The sequence below is a fragment of the Halichoerus grypus genome, chromosome 8 (genome assembly GCF_964656455.1).
Source record: "Halichoerus grypus chromosome 8, mHalGry1.hap1.1, whole genome shotgun sequence".
In the NCBI taxonomy this organism is placed as follows: domain Eukaryota; kingdom Metazoa; phylum Chordata; class Mammalia; order Carnivora; family Phocidae; genus Halichoerus; species Halichoerus grypus.
Window position 1 is genome coordinate 30,687,532 of NC_135719.1, and position 16,282 is coordinate 30,703,813.

The 16,282-nt window shown below is 52.3% G+C and overlaps 1 protein-coding gene, 4 non-coding genes and 1 pseudogene across 8 annotated transcripts in view; all 6 read left to right on the top strand.

Moving 5' to 3' along the window:
• The window catches only part of LOC118525539 (uncharacterized), a 101,247-nt gene that overhangs the window by 35,436 nt on the left and 49,529 nt on the right, over positions 1-16,282 (top strand). For all 4 annotated transcript variants that reach the window (XR_013450315.1, XR_013450316.1, XR_013450317.1 and 1 more), the window contains 6 exons: positions 1,175-1,318; positions 3,841-3,984; positions 6,486-6,629; positions 9,164-9,307; positions 11,870-11,992; positions 15,032-15,288. Coding sequence is in view for 1 of the 4 variants with exons in the window: in XM_078078993.1 (XP_077935119.1) it covers positions 1,175-1,204 (30 nt within the window). In the remaining 3 variants the exon portion in view is untranslated. The remainder of the gene's footprint in view (positions 1-1,174; positions 1,319-3,840; positions 3,985-6,485; positions 6,630-9,163; positions 9,308-11,869; positions 11,993-15,031; positions 15,289-16,282) is intronic.
• LOC118548054 (small nucleolar RNA SNORD116) lies at positions 1,503-1,595 on the top strand. The gene has a single exon (XR_004923421.1). It is a non-coding gene; the product is annotated as a small nucleolar RNA SNORD116 (small nucleolar RNA).
• On the top strand, positions 4,168-4,260 carry LOC118548053 (small nucleolar RNA SNORD116). The gene has a single exon (XR_004923420.2). It is a non-coding gene; the product is annotated as a small nucleolar RNA SNORD116 (small nucleolar RNA).
• Positions 6,814-6,905, top strand: LOC118548055 (small nucleolar RNA SNORD116). Its single transcript, XR_004923422.1, has one exon. It is a non-coding gene; the product is annotated as a small nucleolar RNA SNORD116 (small nucleolar RNA).
• LOC118548057 (small nucleolar RNA SNORD116) lies at positions 9,492-9,583 on the top strand. Its single transcript, XR_004923423.1, has one exon. It is a non-coding gene; the product is annotated as a small nucleolar RNA SNORD116 (small nucleolar RNA).
• Positions 12,212-12,294, top strand: LOC118548058 (small nucleolar RNA SNORD116; annotated as a pseudogene).

Sequence of the window (16,282 nt, forward strand, 5' to 3'; positions counted from 1 at the left end):
CCAACTGGCGGAATGTGGTGGGGAACAGTGCTGCGAGAATTGCTCTTGGACTATAGGCTGGCGAGGCTACGGGATCAGGATATGTGCTGATGGGTCTTTCTGCCTGGTGGCCAGACCCACACATGGTTCCCATGTACTTGTTTGGGGGCAGAGGTGGGTACCCCAGGCTCACGGAGGTCTTGGTTGTGTTGTGAGGCCAGGTGGTGCTCCTGGTCCAAGGCTCAGCTCCTTGGGGCATGGCCCCCAGGGCAGGATCAGGCCACATCATAATGCCCTTCGGGCTTCTGGTGACCCGGGCCTCCGTGGGTGACCCTTGGAAGCAGGCAGACACGCAAGTGGCATGAGAGTGTGAGGTCACCCCCTGCATGGGTCCTGCTCTGGAGCCCGCCTGAACCAGTGTTAGGAGACCTCCTGCCAGATGGGTTGGTCACTGGCACCTCGGGAATTAGGGGTCTCTCGAGCCCCATGTGGCCTCTCTGCATTGATCAAGGGACGGGATCTCCCGAGGCAGAGAGGGCAGGAGCGTGGGTGGCCAGCTGTGGGAGGCCACTTGTGCCCCTGTGGCCCTAGGCCACGAAGGGTCCTCTTGATGAAGCTTCTGGGCTCATTGCTCCTGGGGCGTTTCCCCTTGAGCCGAGGGCAGTTCCCTTGGGCTAGCTTGCCGATGCCGTTTCGAGTCCACCTGGTGTGAACTTCACTCTCGGGATGAGTAGGTGCCGCTAGTGGGTTTGCAACCTGCGAGGGCCATGGCTGCTGGGCAGAGGTGTTCTGGGCTGGGACCCAGACCGTGGGAGGGCGAGGTCCACGAGATCCCCTGAAGGCCGTGCAGATGGCCTGTAGGAGACCAGTGGTGGGGTGCGTGGACTGGGGACTCGTTTCTTTTGCAGCACTCTGTGCTCAGGCTGGCCCCAGCTGCCCACCCCCACCTCCTCCCCCTCCCCTGCCCGTGACCAGCTCCACTTCTGGCCACCCTTCCCTCCATCCCCCATCCTGTACCCCACGCCCCCATGCTTGGAAGCATCCACATGTGGGTGTCTGTCCGCAGGCAGGGGAGGAGCCCCCAGATTGTAGGGAGAGGCAGAGCAGTGTGTCCCCACTGTGAGGCACTGCCGTGGGTGCCCACAGACCTGTCACCCATGCTGAAGCGCACCTGTCTCTTCTCCCCACATCCCAGGTGGAGGTGGCTGGACTTGGGTGTCCGTGAGCATTGGCGAGTCCCATTCAGTTTCATCAGTGATGCCCGGTCTGCGTGGCGAAGACAGCCTGGGAGAGTAGTGCTGTGTGGTCTGCGGTTACGTGGGAGCTGCCAGCATAAGCGGTAAGAGACTCACCTCTGCCTCAACCAGCCAGGGTCTTTCGTGAGGCTTCCTTGGCCGAGGATGGTTCCCTGGCCGCGTGGTGGCTTGCCCTTGGGTTCTGCTGAGGGCCAATGTGTGTGAACGCATCGGCTGTCCCAGGCTGGAGCCCGGCACTTTTAATGTTCCATGTCCTGAAATGTGCTCGGATCGATGATGACTCCCTACAAATGCATTCCTTGGAAATCTGAACAAAATGAGTGACAATCCCTACTGTCGTCCTCATCGGAACTGAGGTCCAGCATGTGGCTCCACCCGGGAACTCTGAGTGAGGGACATATGCCATCCGATAGCTTTGCGGGTAGCTAGAGTGCATGCCAGGTTTGGAAGCCGCTGTATGGTGGGGGAAAGTCTCAGCGGCAGAGGGATGCCCACCCCCACACCTAGGGATTGCTTGCTGCAACTCGGGCCGCCTGGCTGCAAAGGCCTGTCCTCTCCTAGAGCGGCCTGGGAGGGTGAGGGTGGCAGAGGTCGGCCTACCAGGCCACACGGATTCAGGCTGCCTTGGAGTCACTGAGGCCCTCCTCGCCACCGCTCACCTCCACCCCCGCCGCCACCCCACCCACGGCCCCAGCCTCGGGCCCTCCCCTTCCATTGCCCTTGTGCCTTGTCTGCTCCAGAGCAGAGAGGTTTTGGAAAATGGACAGGAGAAGGGCCTCAGGCCAGGCTCAGGGCAGCCTTCTTCCTCAGCTGCTCCATGGCAGAGGGCTCGAGGAGTGCCTTTCTGGTAGGGCAGGCTCAGGGGGTTTCAGGAATGGGGAGGTCGGCTACGCTGACCACATCGCCTGGGCGGCAGCATCCATCCTGTGGGCCGTGGCCATCATGGTGGCTTACAGGGATGTGGCAGTGACGTCAAATGGACGTGGCCCACGGGCGACCGTGGGAAGCCCTCGGTAGAGATAGAGGCAGTTAGAACTGTGGTCCCTGGAACGACTCATTAGTGCGACGTGGGGCTGGAGGCGGGGTGATCCCCCTGCTGGGACAGGTCACCTCTGGCCGCAGGAATGCAGCAGAGAAGCCTGCCCGGGTGACGGTGAGCCTCGGGAGGCCAGGGCGCCCGTCTCCGGTGGGCTTGATGCGTTTCCTCTTAGGGGGAGGTGGCAGCGCCTGGGCGACTTGGGGTTGCCAGTGGTGTTCAGATGGGCAGGTTGAATCTGGGCACCAGTGCCCTTTCCTACGCCCTCCCCTCCCCTCCAGAGCTGACTTTGGCAGGCGTGGCAGTGAATGGTGACCTGGAGAGGCTCCCTCAGGTTGGGTAGCCAGGCCATGCAAGTTTCCCCAGAAGTTTGGGTTTCCAGTGGGAGGGCAGTGGGCACCAACTGGCGGAATGTGGCGGAGAACAGTGCCACGAGAGTTGGTCTTGGACTAGGGGCAGGCGAGGCTGTGGGATCAGGGTATGTGCTGATGGGTCTTTCTGCCCGGTGGCCAGATCCACACATGGTTCCTGTGTGCTTGCTTTTGGGGCAGAGGTGGGTACCCCAGGCCCGGGGACGGCTGGGTTGTGTTCTTAGGTCAGGCAGTGTTCCCGGTCCAAGCCTCGGCCCCCTGTGGCGTGGCCCCCAGGGCAGGATCGGGCCACAGTGCAGGGCCCAGTGGGCTTCTGGCGACGCGGCCCTCCGTGGGTGACAGTTGGATGCGGGCGGACACGCAAGTCACATGAGCGTGTGAGGTCACCCCTTGCAGTGGTCCTGCTCTGGAGCCCACCCAAACGAGTGTTAGGTGACCTGCTGCCAGATGGTTGGTCGCTGGCACCTTGGGAAGTGGGGACTCTCAAGCCCCAGGTGGGCTTTCTGCATTGAACAAGGGAGGGGATCTGGCTATGGCAGAGAGGGCAGGAGCATAGGTGGCCGGCTGCGGGAGGCCACTTGTGCCCCCATGGCCCTAGGCCACGAAGCGTCCTCTCCCAGAAGCTTCCAGCTCATTGCTCCTGGGGTGGTTCCCCTCGAGCTGAGAACTGTCCCCTTGGGCTAGCTTGCCAATGCCGTTTTGTGTCTCCCTGGAATGCACTTTGCTTTCAGGATGAGTAGGTGCTGTGAGCGGGTTTGCTACCTGAGAAGGCCGTTGTTGGGTAGAGGTGTTCTGGGCTGGGACCCAGACCGTGGGAGGGCGAGGTCCACGAGATCCCCCTATGGCCATGCGGACTGTGTGTAGGAGAACAGTGGTGGGGTGCGTGGACTGGGGACTCATTTCCTTTGCAGCATTCTGTGCCCAGGGTGGCCCTCACTGCCCACCCCCACCTCCTCCCCCTCCCACGCCCATGTCCCACTCCCCTTCCCGCCACCCTTCCCTCCTTCCCCCACCCCGTACCTCACGCCCCCATGCTTGGAAGCGTCCACGTGTGGGTGTCTGTCCGCAGGCACGGGAGGAGCCCCCAGATTGTAGGGAGAGGCAGAGCAGTGTGTCCCCGCTGCGAGGCACTGCCGTGGATGCCCACAGACCTGTCACCCATGCTGAAGCGCACCTGTCTCTTCTCCCCACTGCCCAGGCGGAGTTGGCTGGACGTGGGTGTCCGTGAGCATGGGTGAGTCCCATTCTGCCTCATCAGCGATGCCCGGTCTCCATGGCGAAGACAGCCCGGGACAGTAGCGCTGTGTGGTCTGCGGTCACCTGGGAGCTTCTGGCATAAGCGGTAAGAGGCTCGCCTCTGCCTCAGATGGTTGGGGTCCTTCCTGAGGCCTCTTGGCCGAGGATGGCTCCCCTGGGTGCGTGGTGGCTTGGCCCTAGGTTCTGCCGAGGGCCGATGTGTGTGAACGCATCCACTGTCCCAGGCTGGAACCGGCACTTTTAATGTTCCATGTCCTGACACGTGCTTGGATCGATGATGACTCCTTACAAATGCATTCCTTGGAAATCTGAACAAAATGAGTGACAATCCCTACCGTCGTCCTCATCAGAACTGAGGTCCAGCACGTGGCTCCACCCGGGAACTCTGAGTGAGGGACACATGCCATCCGATAGCTTTGCGGGTAGCTAGGAGTGTGCGCCAGGTTTGGAAGCCGCTGTATGGTGGGGGAAAGTCTCAGCAGCAGAGGGATGCCCACCCCCACACCTAGGGATTGCTTGCTGCGACTCAGGCCTTCTGGGTGCAAAGGTCTGGCCTCTCCTAGAGCGGCCTGGGAGGGTGAGGGTGGCAGAGGTCGGCGTACCAGGCCACACGGATTCAGGCTGCCTTGGAGTCACTGAGGCCCTCCTCGCCACCGCTCACCTCCACCCCCGCCGCCACCCCACCCACAGCCCCAGCCTCGGGCCCTCCCCTTCCATTGCCCTTGTGCCTTGTCTGCTCCAAAGCAGAGAGGTTTTGGAAAATGGACAGGAGAAGGGCCTCAGGCCAGGCTCGGGGCAGCCTTCTTCTCAGCTGCTCCATGGCAGAGGGCTCGAGGAGTGCCTTTCTGGTAGGGCAGGCTCAGGGGGTTTCAGGAATGGGGAGGTCGGCTGCGCTGACCGCATCGCCTGGGCGGCAGCATCCATCCTGTGGGCCGTGGCCATCATGGTGGCTTACAGGGATGTGGCAGTGACGTCAAATGGACGTGGCCCACGGGCGACCGTGGGAAGCCCTCGGCAGAGATAGAGGTAGTTAGAACTGTGGTCCCTGGAACGACTCATTAGTGCGACGTGGGGCTGGAGGCGGGGTGATCCCCCTGCTGGGACAGGTCACCTCTGGCCGCAGGAATGCAGCAGAGAAGCCTGCCCGGGTGACGGTGAGCCTCGGGAGGCCAGGGCGCCCGTCTCCGGTGGGCTTGACGCGTTTCTTCTTAGGGGGAGGTGGCAGCGCCTGGGCGTCTTGGGGTTGCCAGTGGTGTTCAGATGGGCAGGTTGAATCTGGGCACCAGTGCCCTTTCCTACGCCCTCCCCTCCCCTCCAGAGCTGACTTTGGCAGGCGTGGCAGTGAATGGTGACCTGGAGAGGCTCCCTCAGGTTGGGTAACCAGGCCATGCAAGTTTCCCCAGAAGTTTGGGTTTCCAGTGGGAGGGCAGTGGGCACCAACTGGCGGAATGTGGCGGGGAACAGTGCCACGAGAGTTGGTCTTGGACTAGGGGCAGGCGAGGCTGTGGGATCAGGGTGTGTGCTGATGGGTCTTTCTGCCCGGTGGCCAGATCCACACATGGTTCCCGTGTACTTGCTTTTGGGGCAGAGGTGGGTACCCCAGGCCCGGGGACGGCTGGGTTGTGTTCTTAGGTCAGGCAGTGTTCCCGGTCCAAGGCTCGGCCCCCTGTGGCATGGCCCCCAGGGCAGGATCGGGCCACAGTGCAGGGCCCGGTGGGCTTCTGGCGACGCGGGCCTCCGTGGGTGACAGTTGGATGTGGGCGGACACACAAGTGGCATGAGCATGTGAGGTCACCCCCTGCACAGCTCCTGCTCTGGAACCCGCCGGAACCAGTGTTAGGTGACCTGCTGCCAGATGGTTGGTCGCTGGCACCTCGGGAAGTGGGGACTCTCAAGCCCCAGGTGGGCTTTCTGCATTGAACAAGGGAGGGGATCTGGGCATGGCAGAGAGGGCAGGAGCATAGGTAGCCAGCTGCAGGAGGCCACTTGTGCCCCCGTGGCCCTAGGCACAAAGCGTCCTCTCCCAGAAGCTTCCAGCTCATTGCTCCTGGAGTGGTTCCCCTCGAGCTGAGAACTGTCCCCTTGGGCTAGCTTTCCAATGCCGTTTTGTGTCTCTGTGGAATGCACTTCTCTTTCGGGACGAGTAGGTGCTGTGAGGGCTGTTGTTGGGTGGAGGTGTTCTGGGCTGGGACCCAGACCGTGGGAGGGCGAGGTCCACGAGATCCCCCTATGGCTGGGCGGACAGCATGTATGAGAGCAGTGGTGGAGTGCGTGGACTGGGGACTCATTTCCTTTGCAGCACTCTGTGCCCAGAGTGGCCCTCGCTGCCCGTCCCCACCTCCTCCCCCTCCCTTTCCCACGACCCGCTCCCCTTCCCGCCACCCTTCCCTCCTTCCCCCACCCCGTACCTCACGCCCCCATGCTTGGAAGCGTCCACGTGTGGGTGTCTGTCCGCAGGCAGGGGAGGAGCACCCAAATCATAGGGAGAGGCAGAGCAGTGTGTCCCCGCTGCGAGGCACTGCCGTGGATGCCCACAGACCTGTCCGCCATGCTGAAGCGCACCTGTCTCTTCTCCCCACTTCCCAGGTGGAGTTGGCTGGCCGTGGGTGTCTGTGAGCATCGGGGAGTCCCATTCTGCCTCATCGGTGATGCCCAGCCTGTGAGGCGAAAACAGCCTGGGAGAGCAGCGCTGTGTTGTCTGCGGTCACGTGGGAGCTGCTGGCATAAGCGGTAAGAGGCTCACCTCTGCCTCAGCCGGCTGGGGTCTTCCCAAGGCCTCCTTGGCCGAGGATGGCTCCCCTGGCTGCGTGGTGGCTTGGCCCTGGGTTCTGCCGAGGGCCGATGTGTGTGAATGCATCGGCTGTCCCAGGCTGGAGCCCTACATTTTTAATGTTCCATGTCCTGAAATGTGCTCGGATTGATGATGACTCCCTACAAATGCATTCCTTGGAAATCTGAACAAAATGAGTACAATCCCTACCGTCGTCCTCATCGGAACTGAGGTCCAGCACGTGGCTCCACGCGGGAACTCAGAGTGAGGGACACATGCCATCCGATAGCTTTGCGGGTAGCTAGGAGTGTGCGCCAGGTTTGGAAGTCGCTGTCTGGCGGGGAAAGTCTCAGCGGCAGAGGGATGCCCACCCCCACCCCTAGGGAATGCCCGCCGCGACTCTGGCCTTCTGGATGCAAAGGTCTGGCCTCTCCTAGAGCGGCCCGGGAGGGTGCGGGTGGCAGAGGTCGGCGTACCACGCTGTGTGGGAGCAGGCTGCCTTGGAGTCACTGAGGCCCTACCACCACCACTCACTCCCACCCCCAGCGCTGCCTGGGGCACGGCCCTGGTCTCGGTCCTTGCCCCAGGCAGGGCCCTGCTCCGCCCTGCCCTTGTTCCTTGTCCATCCAGGGTAGAGACTTTTGGACACGGGATAGGAGAAGGGCCTCAGGCCATGCTCGGGTCAGTCTTCTTCCTCAGCTGCTCTGTGGCAGAGGGCTCGTGGAGTGCCCTGGAAGGGCAGGCTCAGGGGGCGTCGGATTGGGGAGGTCGGCTATGCCAACCGTATCGCCTGGGTGACAGCATCCATCCTGTGGGCCGTGGCCATCATGGGGGCTTACAGGGACGTGGCTCTGAGGTTAAAGGGCCGTGGCCCACGGGGGACCGGGGGAAGCCCTCAGCAGAGATAGAGGCAGTTAGAACTGTGTCCCTGGAACAACTCGTTAGTCGACGTGGGGCTGGAGGCGGGGTGATCCCCCTGCTGGGACAGGTCACCTCTGGCCGCAGGAATGCAGCAGAGAAGCCTGCCCGGGTGACGGTGAGCCTCGGGAGGCCAAGGTGTCCAACTGCAGCAGGCGTGATGTGTTTCCTCACAGGGGGAGGCGGCAGTGCCTGGGTGTCTTGGGGTGTCCGGTGGGTTTCAGATGGGCAGGTCAAATCTGGGGGCCAATGCCCTTTCCAACGCCCTGCCCTCCCCTCCACAGCTGACTTCCGCGGGCAAGGCAGTAAATGGGCCCCCGGAGAGTCTCCTTCAAAATGGGTGGCCGACCCATGCATGTTTCCCCAGAAGTTTGGGTTTCCATCCGGAGGTCAGCGGTCACCACCTGGCAGAATGTGGCAGGGAACAGTGCCGTGAGAATTGCTCTTGGACTAGGGGCAGGAGAGGCTGCGGGATCAGGGTATGTGCTGACGGGTCTTTCTGCCCGGTGGCCAGACCCACACATCGTTCCCGTGTGCTTGCTTTTGGGGCAGAGGTGGGTACCCCAGGCTCAGGGATGGCTGGGTCGTGTTCTGAGGCCAGGCAGTGCTCCTGGTCCAACGCGCGGCCCCCTGGGGCGTGGCCCCCAGGGCAGGATTGGGCCATGTCGCAGGGCCCCACGGGCTTCTAATGACATGGGCCTCCATGGGTGACCCTTGGATGAGGGCGGACACACGAGTGGCATGAGAGTGCGAGGTCACTCCTTGCATGGTTCCTGCTCCGGAGCCCGCGAGAACCAGTGTTAGGTGACCTCCTGCCAGATGGATTGGTCACTGGCACCTAGGCAATTGGGGGGTCTCTCGAGCCCCAGGTGGGCTTTCTGCATTGAAAAAGGGAGGGGATCTGGCCATGGCAGAGAGGGCAGGAGCGTGGGTGCCCGGCTGTGGGAGGCCACTTGTACTCCCATGGCCCTAGGCCACAAAGGATTCTCTCCCGGAAGCTTCCTGGCTCATTGCTCCTGGGGCAGTCCCCCTTGAGCTGAGGGCTGTTCCCTTGGGCTAGCTAGCTGATGCCGGTTCGTGTCTGCCTGGCCTGTACTCGCTCTCGGGAGGAGTAGGTGGTGCGGGTGGGTTTGCTCCCTGCCAGGGCCCTGGCTGTTGGGCAGAGGTGTTCTGGGCTGGGACCCAGACCGTGGGAGGGCGAGGTCCACGAGATCCCCCTATGGCCGTGTGGACAGCGTGTAGGAGACCAGTGGTGGGGTGTGTGGACTGGGGACTCGTTTCTTTTGCAGCACTCTGTGCCCAAGGTGGCCCTCACTGCCCACCCCCACCTCCTCCCCCTCCCACGCCCGTGACCCGCTCCCCTTCCCGCCACCCTTCCCTCCTTCCCCCACCCCGTACCTCACGCCCCCATGCTTGGAAGCGTCCACATGTGGGTGTCTGTCCGCAGGCACGGGAGGAGCCCCCAGATTGTAGGGAGAGGCAGAGCAGTGTGTCCCCGCTGCGAGGCACTGCCGTGGGTGCCCACAGACCTGTCACCCATGCTGAAGCGCACCTGTCTCTTCTCCCCACTTCCCAGGTGGAGTTGGCTGGACGTGGGCGTCCGTGAGCATGGGTGAGTCCCATTCTGCCTCATCAGCGATGCCCCGTCTCCATGGCGACGACAGCCGGGGAGAGTAGCGCTGTGTGGTCTGCAGTCACGTGGGAGCTTCCGGCATAAGCGGTAAGAGACTCGCCTCTGCCTCAACTGGCCGGGGATCTTCGCGAGGCCTCCTTGGCCGAGGATGGCTCCCCTGACTGCGCGGTGGCTTGGCCCTGGGTTCTGCCGAGGGCTGATGTGTGTGAACGCATCCACTGTCCCAGGCTGGAACCGGCACTTTTAATGTTCCATGTCCTGACACGTGCTCCGATCGATGATGACTCCCTACAAATGCATTCCTTGGAAATCTGAACAAAATGAGTACAATCCCTACCGTCGTCCTCATCGGAACTGAGGTCCAGCACGTGGCTCCACCCGGGAACTCTGAGTGAGGGACACATACCATCCGATAGCTTTGCGGGTAGCTAGGAGTGTGCGCCAGGTTTGGAAGTCGCCGTCTGGCGGGGAAAGTCTCAGCGGCAGAAGGAGGACCATCCCCACCCCTAGGGATTGCCCACGGTGACCGGGGCCATCTGCGTGCAAAGGTCTGGGCTCTCCTAGAGCGGCCTGGGAGGGTGCGGGTGGCAGAGGTCGGCGTTCCACGCCGCGCGGGAGCAGGCTGCCTTGGAGTCACTGAGGCCCTACCACCACCGCTCACCCCCACCCCCGCTGCCGCCCCGGGGCCCTGCTCCTCCCTTGCCCTTGTGCCTTGTCCACTCCAGGGCAGATAGGTTTGTGACGCGGGACAAGAGAAGGACTTCAGGCCAGGCTCGGGGCAGGCTTCTTCCTCAGCTGCTCCATGGCAGAGGGCTCCTGGCGTGCTCTGTAGTTTTCCTGGGTTGTCGGTTCTAGTCAGTTTAGTGGCCTTGTGGTCTTGTTTTTTGATATTCTGAGTGCCCTTCCTGAGAGATAGTCTGTGGAGTGCCTTTCATTGCCTCTTACTACGTTTTTCCCTTTGAAAAAATATTTTTATCCGTTTGAGTCTGACGTCTTCATCCCCTCAGGTAGGATCCTAGTATAAATGATATTTTTTTCAATTTTTTTTAACATGCTGTTTATGATATACTGTTTATGTGTTTTTCCGTCCCCTTCATCTTCACACTTTGTGTATCCTTCACATTTTTTGTTTTGTGGTTTTTCTTTTTCATGTTTCTATATATGCTGTTTATTCCCTTAGTATTTAGAAATCATGTATATTTCAGTGATTCAGGCTTTTTTGTTTTTTCATTTTGCATTCCTCCTTAGGATCCTTTTGTCTATATTGTGTGTTTCAGCTTTGTGTTCACATCATATTATTGATCTATCCCAATTATGAACGTGAATTATTCAGCAAAATGATTTACTTTTATGAAATTTTTTTTCTTAGTATCTTAGCATTGAAATTTCCCAGTGCTTTTTGGATTTTTTTTTTTTTTCCAGTGGAACATATTGCACCATGCCTGTCATATTAACTGTGCTTTTAAATGTCTTTTGTACAGTTCAGGTGGATATCTTCTTCTTTTGCTAGTGTTCTTGGTGTGCCACTTGATGATGACAATCTCATGGTTTTGTGGTCTTGTTCTCTCTTCCAAGTGTAGTTCTTTGGAATGGTACCTGAGGTTGTCTGTCCACATTTTATCAAATTTTTATTTGGAACAGTGTATTCAAAACTTTTTAGTGTCCTGTGGAAGGTAGTGGATTTAATGAAGTGTATCTCTTATATTTAGGTCATACAATGTGTCATAATTCACATTACCCTATGTTAGTCATTAGTCTTCAGGTATGTGATTACTCATTGTGAAGACAGGAAACTTTATATAATCAATATATTGTGATTTAATGAATTTCACTCATACTTAACTTTCTACATATACACATATATATCCTTCTATTATTTTCCATTGTAATTATTTGTAAAATCTTAATGGAATTGAACTTTTTTTTATTTGTTTTCCAAATGTCCTTTTGTTACTGAAATGTCAAATGAATAATTTTTATATTTGTTAGTGAAATCATATTTTCAGTTTTATACTGCTAATTTAGTTTTTTTGACTTCCCTTATGTTATCATGTTTTCTAATGATGTGATATTGAGAATCTTAATTTCTTATCACATGTTAATTTTGTGAATATTTTAGTTTATGTTCTTTCTTCCAAGATTGGATAAAATCTTTTGATTCATACTAAGTTCATTTATTGTCTTCCTGTTTTGTCAACACTAATAATGAGCCTATCCTATGAGATTTTTATATAATTTTTAAAGTTCCTTTTTTTTTTACAATTTCTCTTTGTTATCTGATGCTAGCTTTATTTTAGTTTGTTTCCACAGATCTTGTAGTTACAAGGTAAATATGTTTATCATCACTAATTTTAAATCTTTGTGAGACTACTACATCATGGTTTTTAATCTTTTGTTGGTATCTTTTGATTTTCTCTTCTCCTTCTATTTGTGCTGTGAGGCATTATAATCTATTGAGTCATTCATAGTTTCTGTCTTTTTTTTATTTCCAGAATTTGCACTCTTTTCTTCTTAAAATAATTAAAAAATATCCAAGTAAATTAATTTATGTAGTTAAATTTAAATGTATGTACACAGTGAATTTTACTATCTTTTGCTTGGTTGACAAATGTACATTATTTTCATTTTTATATGTATTTATTACTACAGTTCAAGATGGACAGAAATGGGTTTCATATGAAAGAGTTTATCCTTTGACATATTACATGAAGGAGCTCTTCAGGTATAGTTCTGCCAGAATATATTCAAATGCCAATGGGAATTCTCATATCAGTAAGCATTTTTTCCTGAAGATATTGACATTCCTCTCAGGTTATTGTAGCACTTCAATGACAATGAGACTCTGGCTATTCTAATCAGCACTGGGTCATCAGTGATTCTGGTTACTGTGATCAAGTTAGTGTGGATCAATGTCTCCTAGGGTAACAGAATCCTGAATGCTCAGTGTCTACCACGTATCTCATTCTGATGGTCCCTTTTATAAATGTTCCTGGATAAATGATGACTCCACAAATGGTTCTTGTTGGAATATGAACAAAGTGAGTAACAAAAATAACTTCTGTGAGCTGAGGTCTACCCCATGGATCATGCTAAACAAAAATGTGGAGGGGAATTCAGTTTGGTCAGCAAGTGTTACCAAAAAAAAAAAAAAAAAAAAAGTACTGTGGTATTTGAAAAATAACACGCTGGCATGTGCTAGAGAAAATGAATTGTAGAAAGGTCTATATAACCAATTGTGGAACAATATTACAACTTTTGGCTACCAGTATCTACACATAAGTCATAAATAGACCCTGTGGAACCAACACTTAAATAATGAGTCCCATGAGAAATGTTTGTGACTACATTTGATCTATTTACGTGTTTGAGCTCCCGGAATCTTCTGAGTCATAATCAGTGTCTTTGGGGTAATTAGATTATCAAAATCCAAAGATACTATGAAATTTTACTTCTCATTTTCTTTTAAGTGGAACAATTGTATGTAAATTGAAAAGTAGATACCTTATGTAGAATCATCATAGTATATTTTAATTTGCTTGTCATCCCAGTCACTAGAGATGATCAGAACAGTTGTTTACACATTGTTTTATTTGCCTTTTCTATTATCTGAGCAAGAAATTTCATATACTTTCAAGTGATGGCTTCAACTACATGCTAGATTAAACATTTTTAGATGTGAGATGATTATATTTAAAATTCTTGGATTCTTAAATGAATTTCATTGGCCACTTTCATATATCATCAATGGGTTTGTAATGTGTTTAGAGAGACACCCTAGTTATAATACATAATTTTACATGAGTCTGCTGGGGAAATTTTGAGAAAAATATCTTAGAAACAATTATTTCTGTACTATTTTGATCAAAATTGTGAGCATAATCATTCTTGTCATCAGATGAATGAATATCCATTATGAATTCTTATAACTAACTTTTTATAACTAAATATTCCATTAGGAAAATTTTGTCTTGCAACTTCTCCAATTTCCTATGTACTTTGTAGACTGGGTATAATATTAGAATTCCATGGAATCTCATCACTGCACCAATGAAGTGCTGATTTTGAAGTGCTCCCTCATCTGGGAAGAAATAAAACTATACACTCCTGATACAATACACAGTTTATAGTAAATTTATGTATCTCTGTTGTCTTATTATTTTTAAGTCATCAAAATTTAATTGAGTTAGTGGATAGTTGGTTAATACAAACTATTATTAGTATTAAAAATCTGTTGGGTTATACAAAGCTTTAGTCTCCTTTATTTTTCAGATTTTACTCTTTCCTCTACTTTGAATAACCAGAAACATCCTAGAGGAATAATAAATTAGTATATTTTTACATAAAGGTACATAGTGAGTCCTCCTGTCGTATGCAGTTTTGGCAAATGGTCATATATACCTTTTATCTTTCCACAATTGTAATTTTACCACAGGCAGGTGTGGACCAAAAACTGGGTTTCATATAGATGAGTTTATTCCTTCTCCTTGATGTATGACATGAAGGAAAGTATTGGGAATAATTCTGCCTCCCATCCTTACAGGCTATTGGGAATTCTAACATCAGTAAGCATTTTGTCCTGAAAGTGCTGACATTCCTCTTAGGGAATCATAACACTCCAATAAGAATAAGATTGGCTATGCTAGTCAGCCATGGGGCTGGGTCAGCATTTCCCAGGGTGATAGAATCCTGATTGCTCTAGTGTCTGTCACATATCTCATTCTAAATTGCTATTTTATAAATATGCCTATATCAGTAAAGACTTCAAAAATGGATCTTGTAGAAATCTGAACAAAATGAGTAACAAATCTCTTCTATAATCTGAGTTCCAGCATAGGGACCATGCAGGGCAAAAACTGTGTGGAGAATTCAGTTGGTGAGATAGTAGTACCAACAGGGTATTGAAAGCTAACCTGAATGCATAAATTAAGGGAAATTAATTGTATAGTTGTCCATAAATCTAATTGTTGGGTAAAATGGCAATATTTTATTTGCTTGACGGGTAGCATCCATATACTCATAGTAAACAGACCATGGAGAACCAACACATGAGTAATGAACTCAGTGGAAAATGACTGTGCATACCCTTAAGTCATTCATGCTATTTTCTTAGATGATGCAATCTTCTGAATGAGGAGCAGTCTATTGAGGTCTATCAGAGAGCCTATTTGAAAGAATTAATGAGTCTTATTTGGCCTTTATCTCAAGTAAAACAAACAAATGGTAATTTTAGAGTTGTTCTTATTCCTGTGAATGTTTTAGAATATATTTTAATTAGATTGATGGTAACAGTCACAAGAAGTGGAATAGCTTTTTCTTTTTTTTCCCTATCATCCAGGGGGCTATTTTCTAGACATTAGAATAAAGGGTTCATGTAGATAGTACATGAAACATTTTTAAAATAATAAATTTCTCATTGTTGGTATTCAAGATAGATTTCACTGGCTAATATTTCTTCAGCCAATTTTATATGTATTTAAAGGTGGATTATATTCATAATGAATGATGCTAAGGGGGATAATTGGGGAAACTTTGACACCAGTATCTTCTAAATAAAAGATGACTATCTATGGTACTCCATTTCAAGGAGTGAGTATAATTTTCTTGTCAGGTAGGTTGTCACATGCATATCTATATATTTAATTCCTTGGAACCTGTTAATTATAAATATTCAATTAGGAAGGTTTTCTTTTCAACTTCCCTAACTTCCCCCAAGTGTTATTGGTTGGAAATGACATTGGAATTGCTTGAAATTTTTCATTCCACACCATTGGAAGTGTTGATGTTGTTACTTTTACAAATTTCCCTTTCTAGAAATGACCAGAACACTGATTTCCAAAGGTAATGTGTTATACGCAAACAACGAATCATGGAACACTACATCAAAAACTAATGATGTACTGGGTGAGAGGAGCAAGATGGCAGAGGAGTAGGAAACCTGGATTTCGTCTGTTCCCAGGAATTCAGCTGGTTAGGGGTCAAACCATTCTAAACACCTACGAACTCAACAGGAGATCGAAGAAAAGAATTACAACAACTCTCTGAACAGAAAAGCGACCACTTTCTGGAAGGTAGGACATGCGGAGAAGTGAATCTGAGGCGATATTCGGGAAGATACAAGGTGGGGGAGGGGGCCTCTGTTGGCCGATTCTGGCAAGTAATAGAGCAGCAGAGCTCAAAATCAGAACTTCGAAAGTTGGCTCTGCTGAGGGACGTTGCTCCAGTGGCTAAGCGGGGGGTGGAACTCTCGCTGGGACAGTGTGGTCTCAGGACCCTCTGGGTCACAGAAAGACTGGGGGTGCCTGAGTGCAGCAGAGCTCCCAGGTATTGGAGCAGGGAAGCCAGCTGCAGAGACAGAGCCAAGGAGTGGGCTCTCAGCTCCAGGTTGCCATAAACCATGATCCACGGCACAGTCAGGCCACTGCTTCTCCAGCAGGGACCCAACAAGCAGCAGATCTGGGGAGACTCCCATTCCTCCCCCCAGGAGGAGTGGCGCAGGACCGCACTGCAGGGATCTGCTGGGTTTGGAGACTCCACACGGGGTTGTGAGCCAAAGATAGAAAAGCTCGGTCACAGGCTGGGTGAACACGGAGTGCGGCCAGATACTGGGGAGAGAGGAGTGGTTGACTGCTTTTCTCTGGGGGCTCACTGAGGAGTGGGGTCCCAAGTTCTCGGCTCCTCTGGGGAGGAGATTGGGAGGCCACCATTTTCACTCTTCTCCTTCAAAGCTGTACGAAAAGCTAGCAGAGAACAAAAGCTCCCGAGAGCAAACCCAAGCAGATTACTTAGACCAACCCGGAAAGGGCGGGCAATTCTGCCTCCAGCAAAGACATTTGGGAACCATAGCAACAGGCCCCTCCCCCAGAAGATCAGGAAGAACAGCCAGCTAAGACCAAGTTTACTGATCAATGAGAATGGCAGAACGCCAGCGCTAGGGGAATACTGCACATAGAATTCATGGCTTTTTCCCCATGATTCTTTAGTCTTTCAAAGTTAACTTTTTTTTTAATTTTTCTTTTTCCCTTTTTCAACGAACATCTTATCAATCCCTTTTTTAAAAAATCT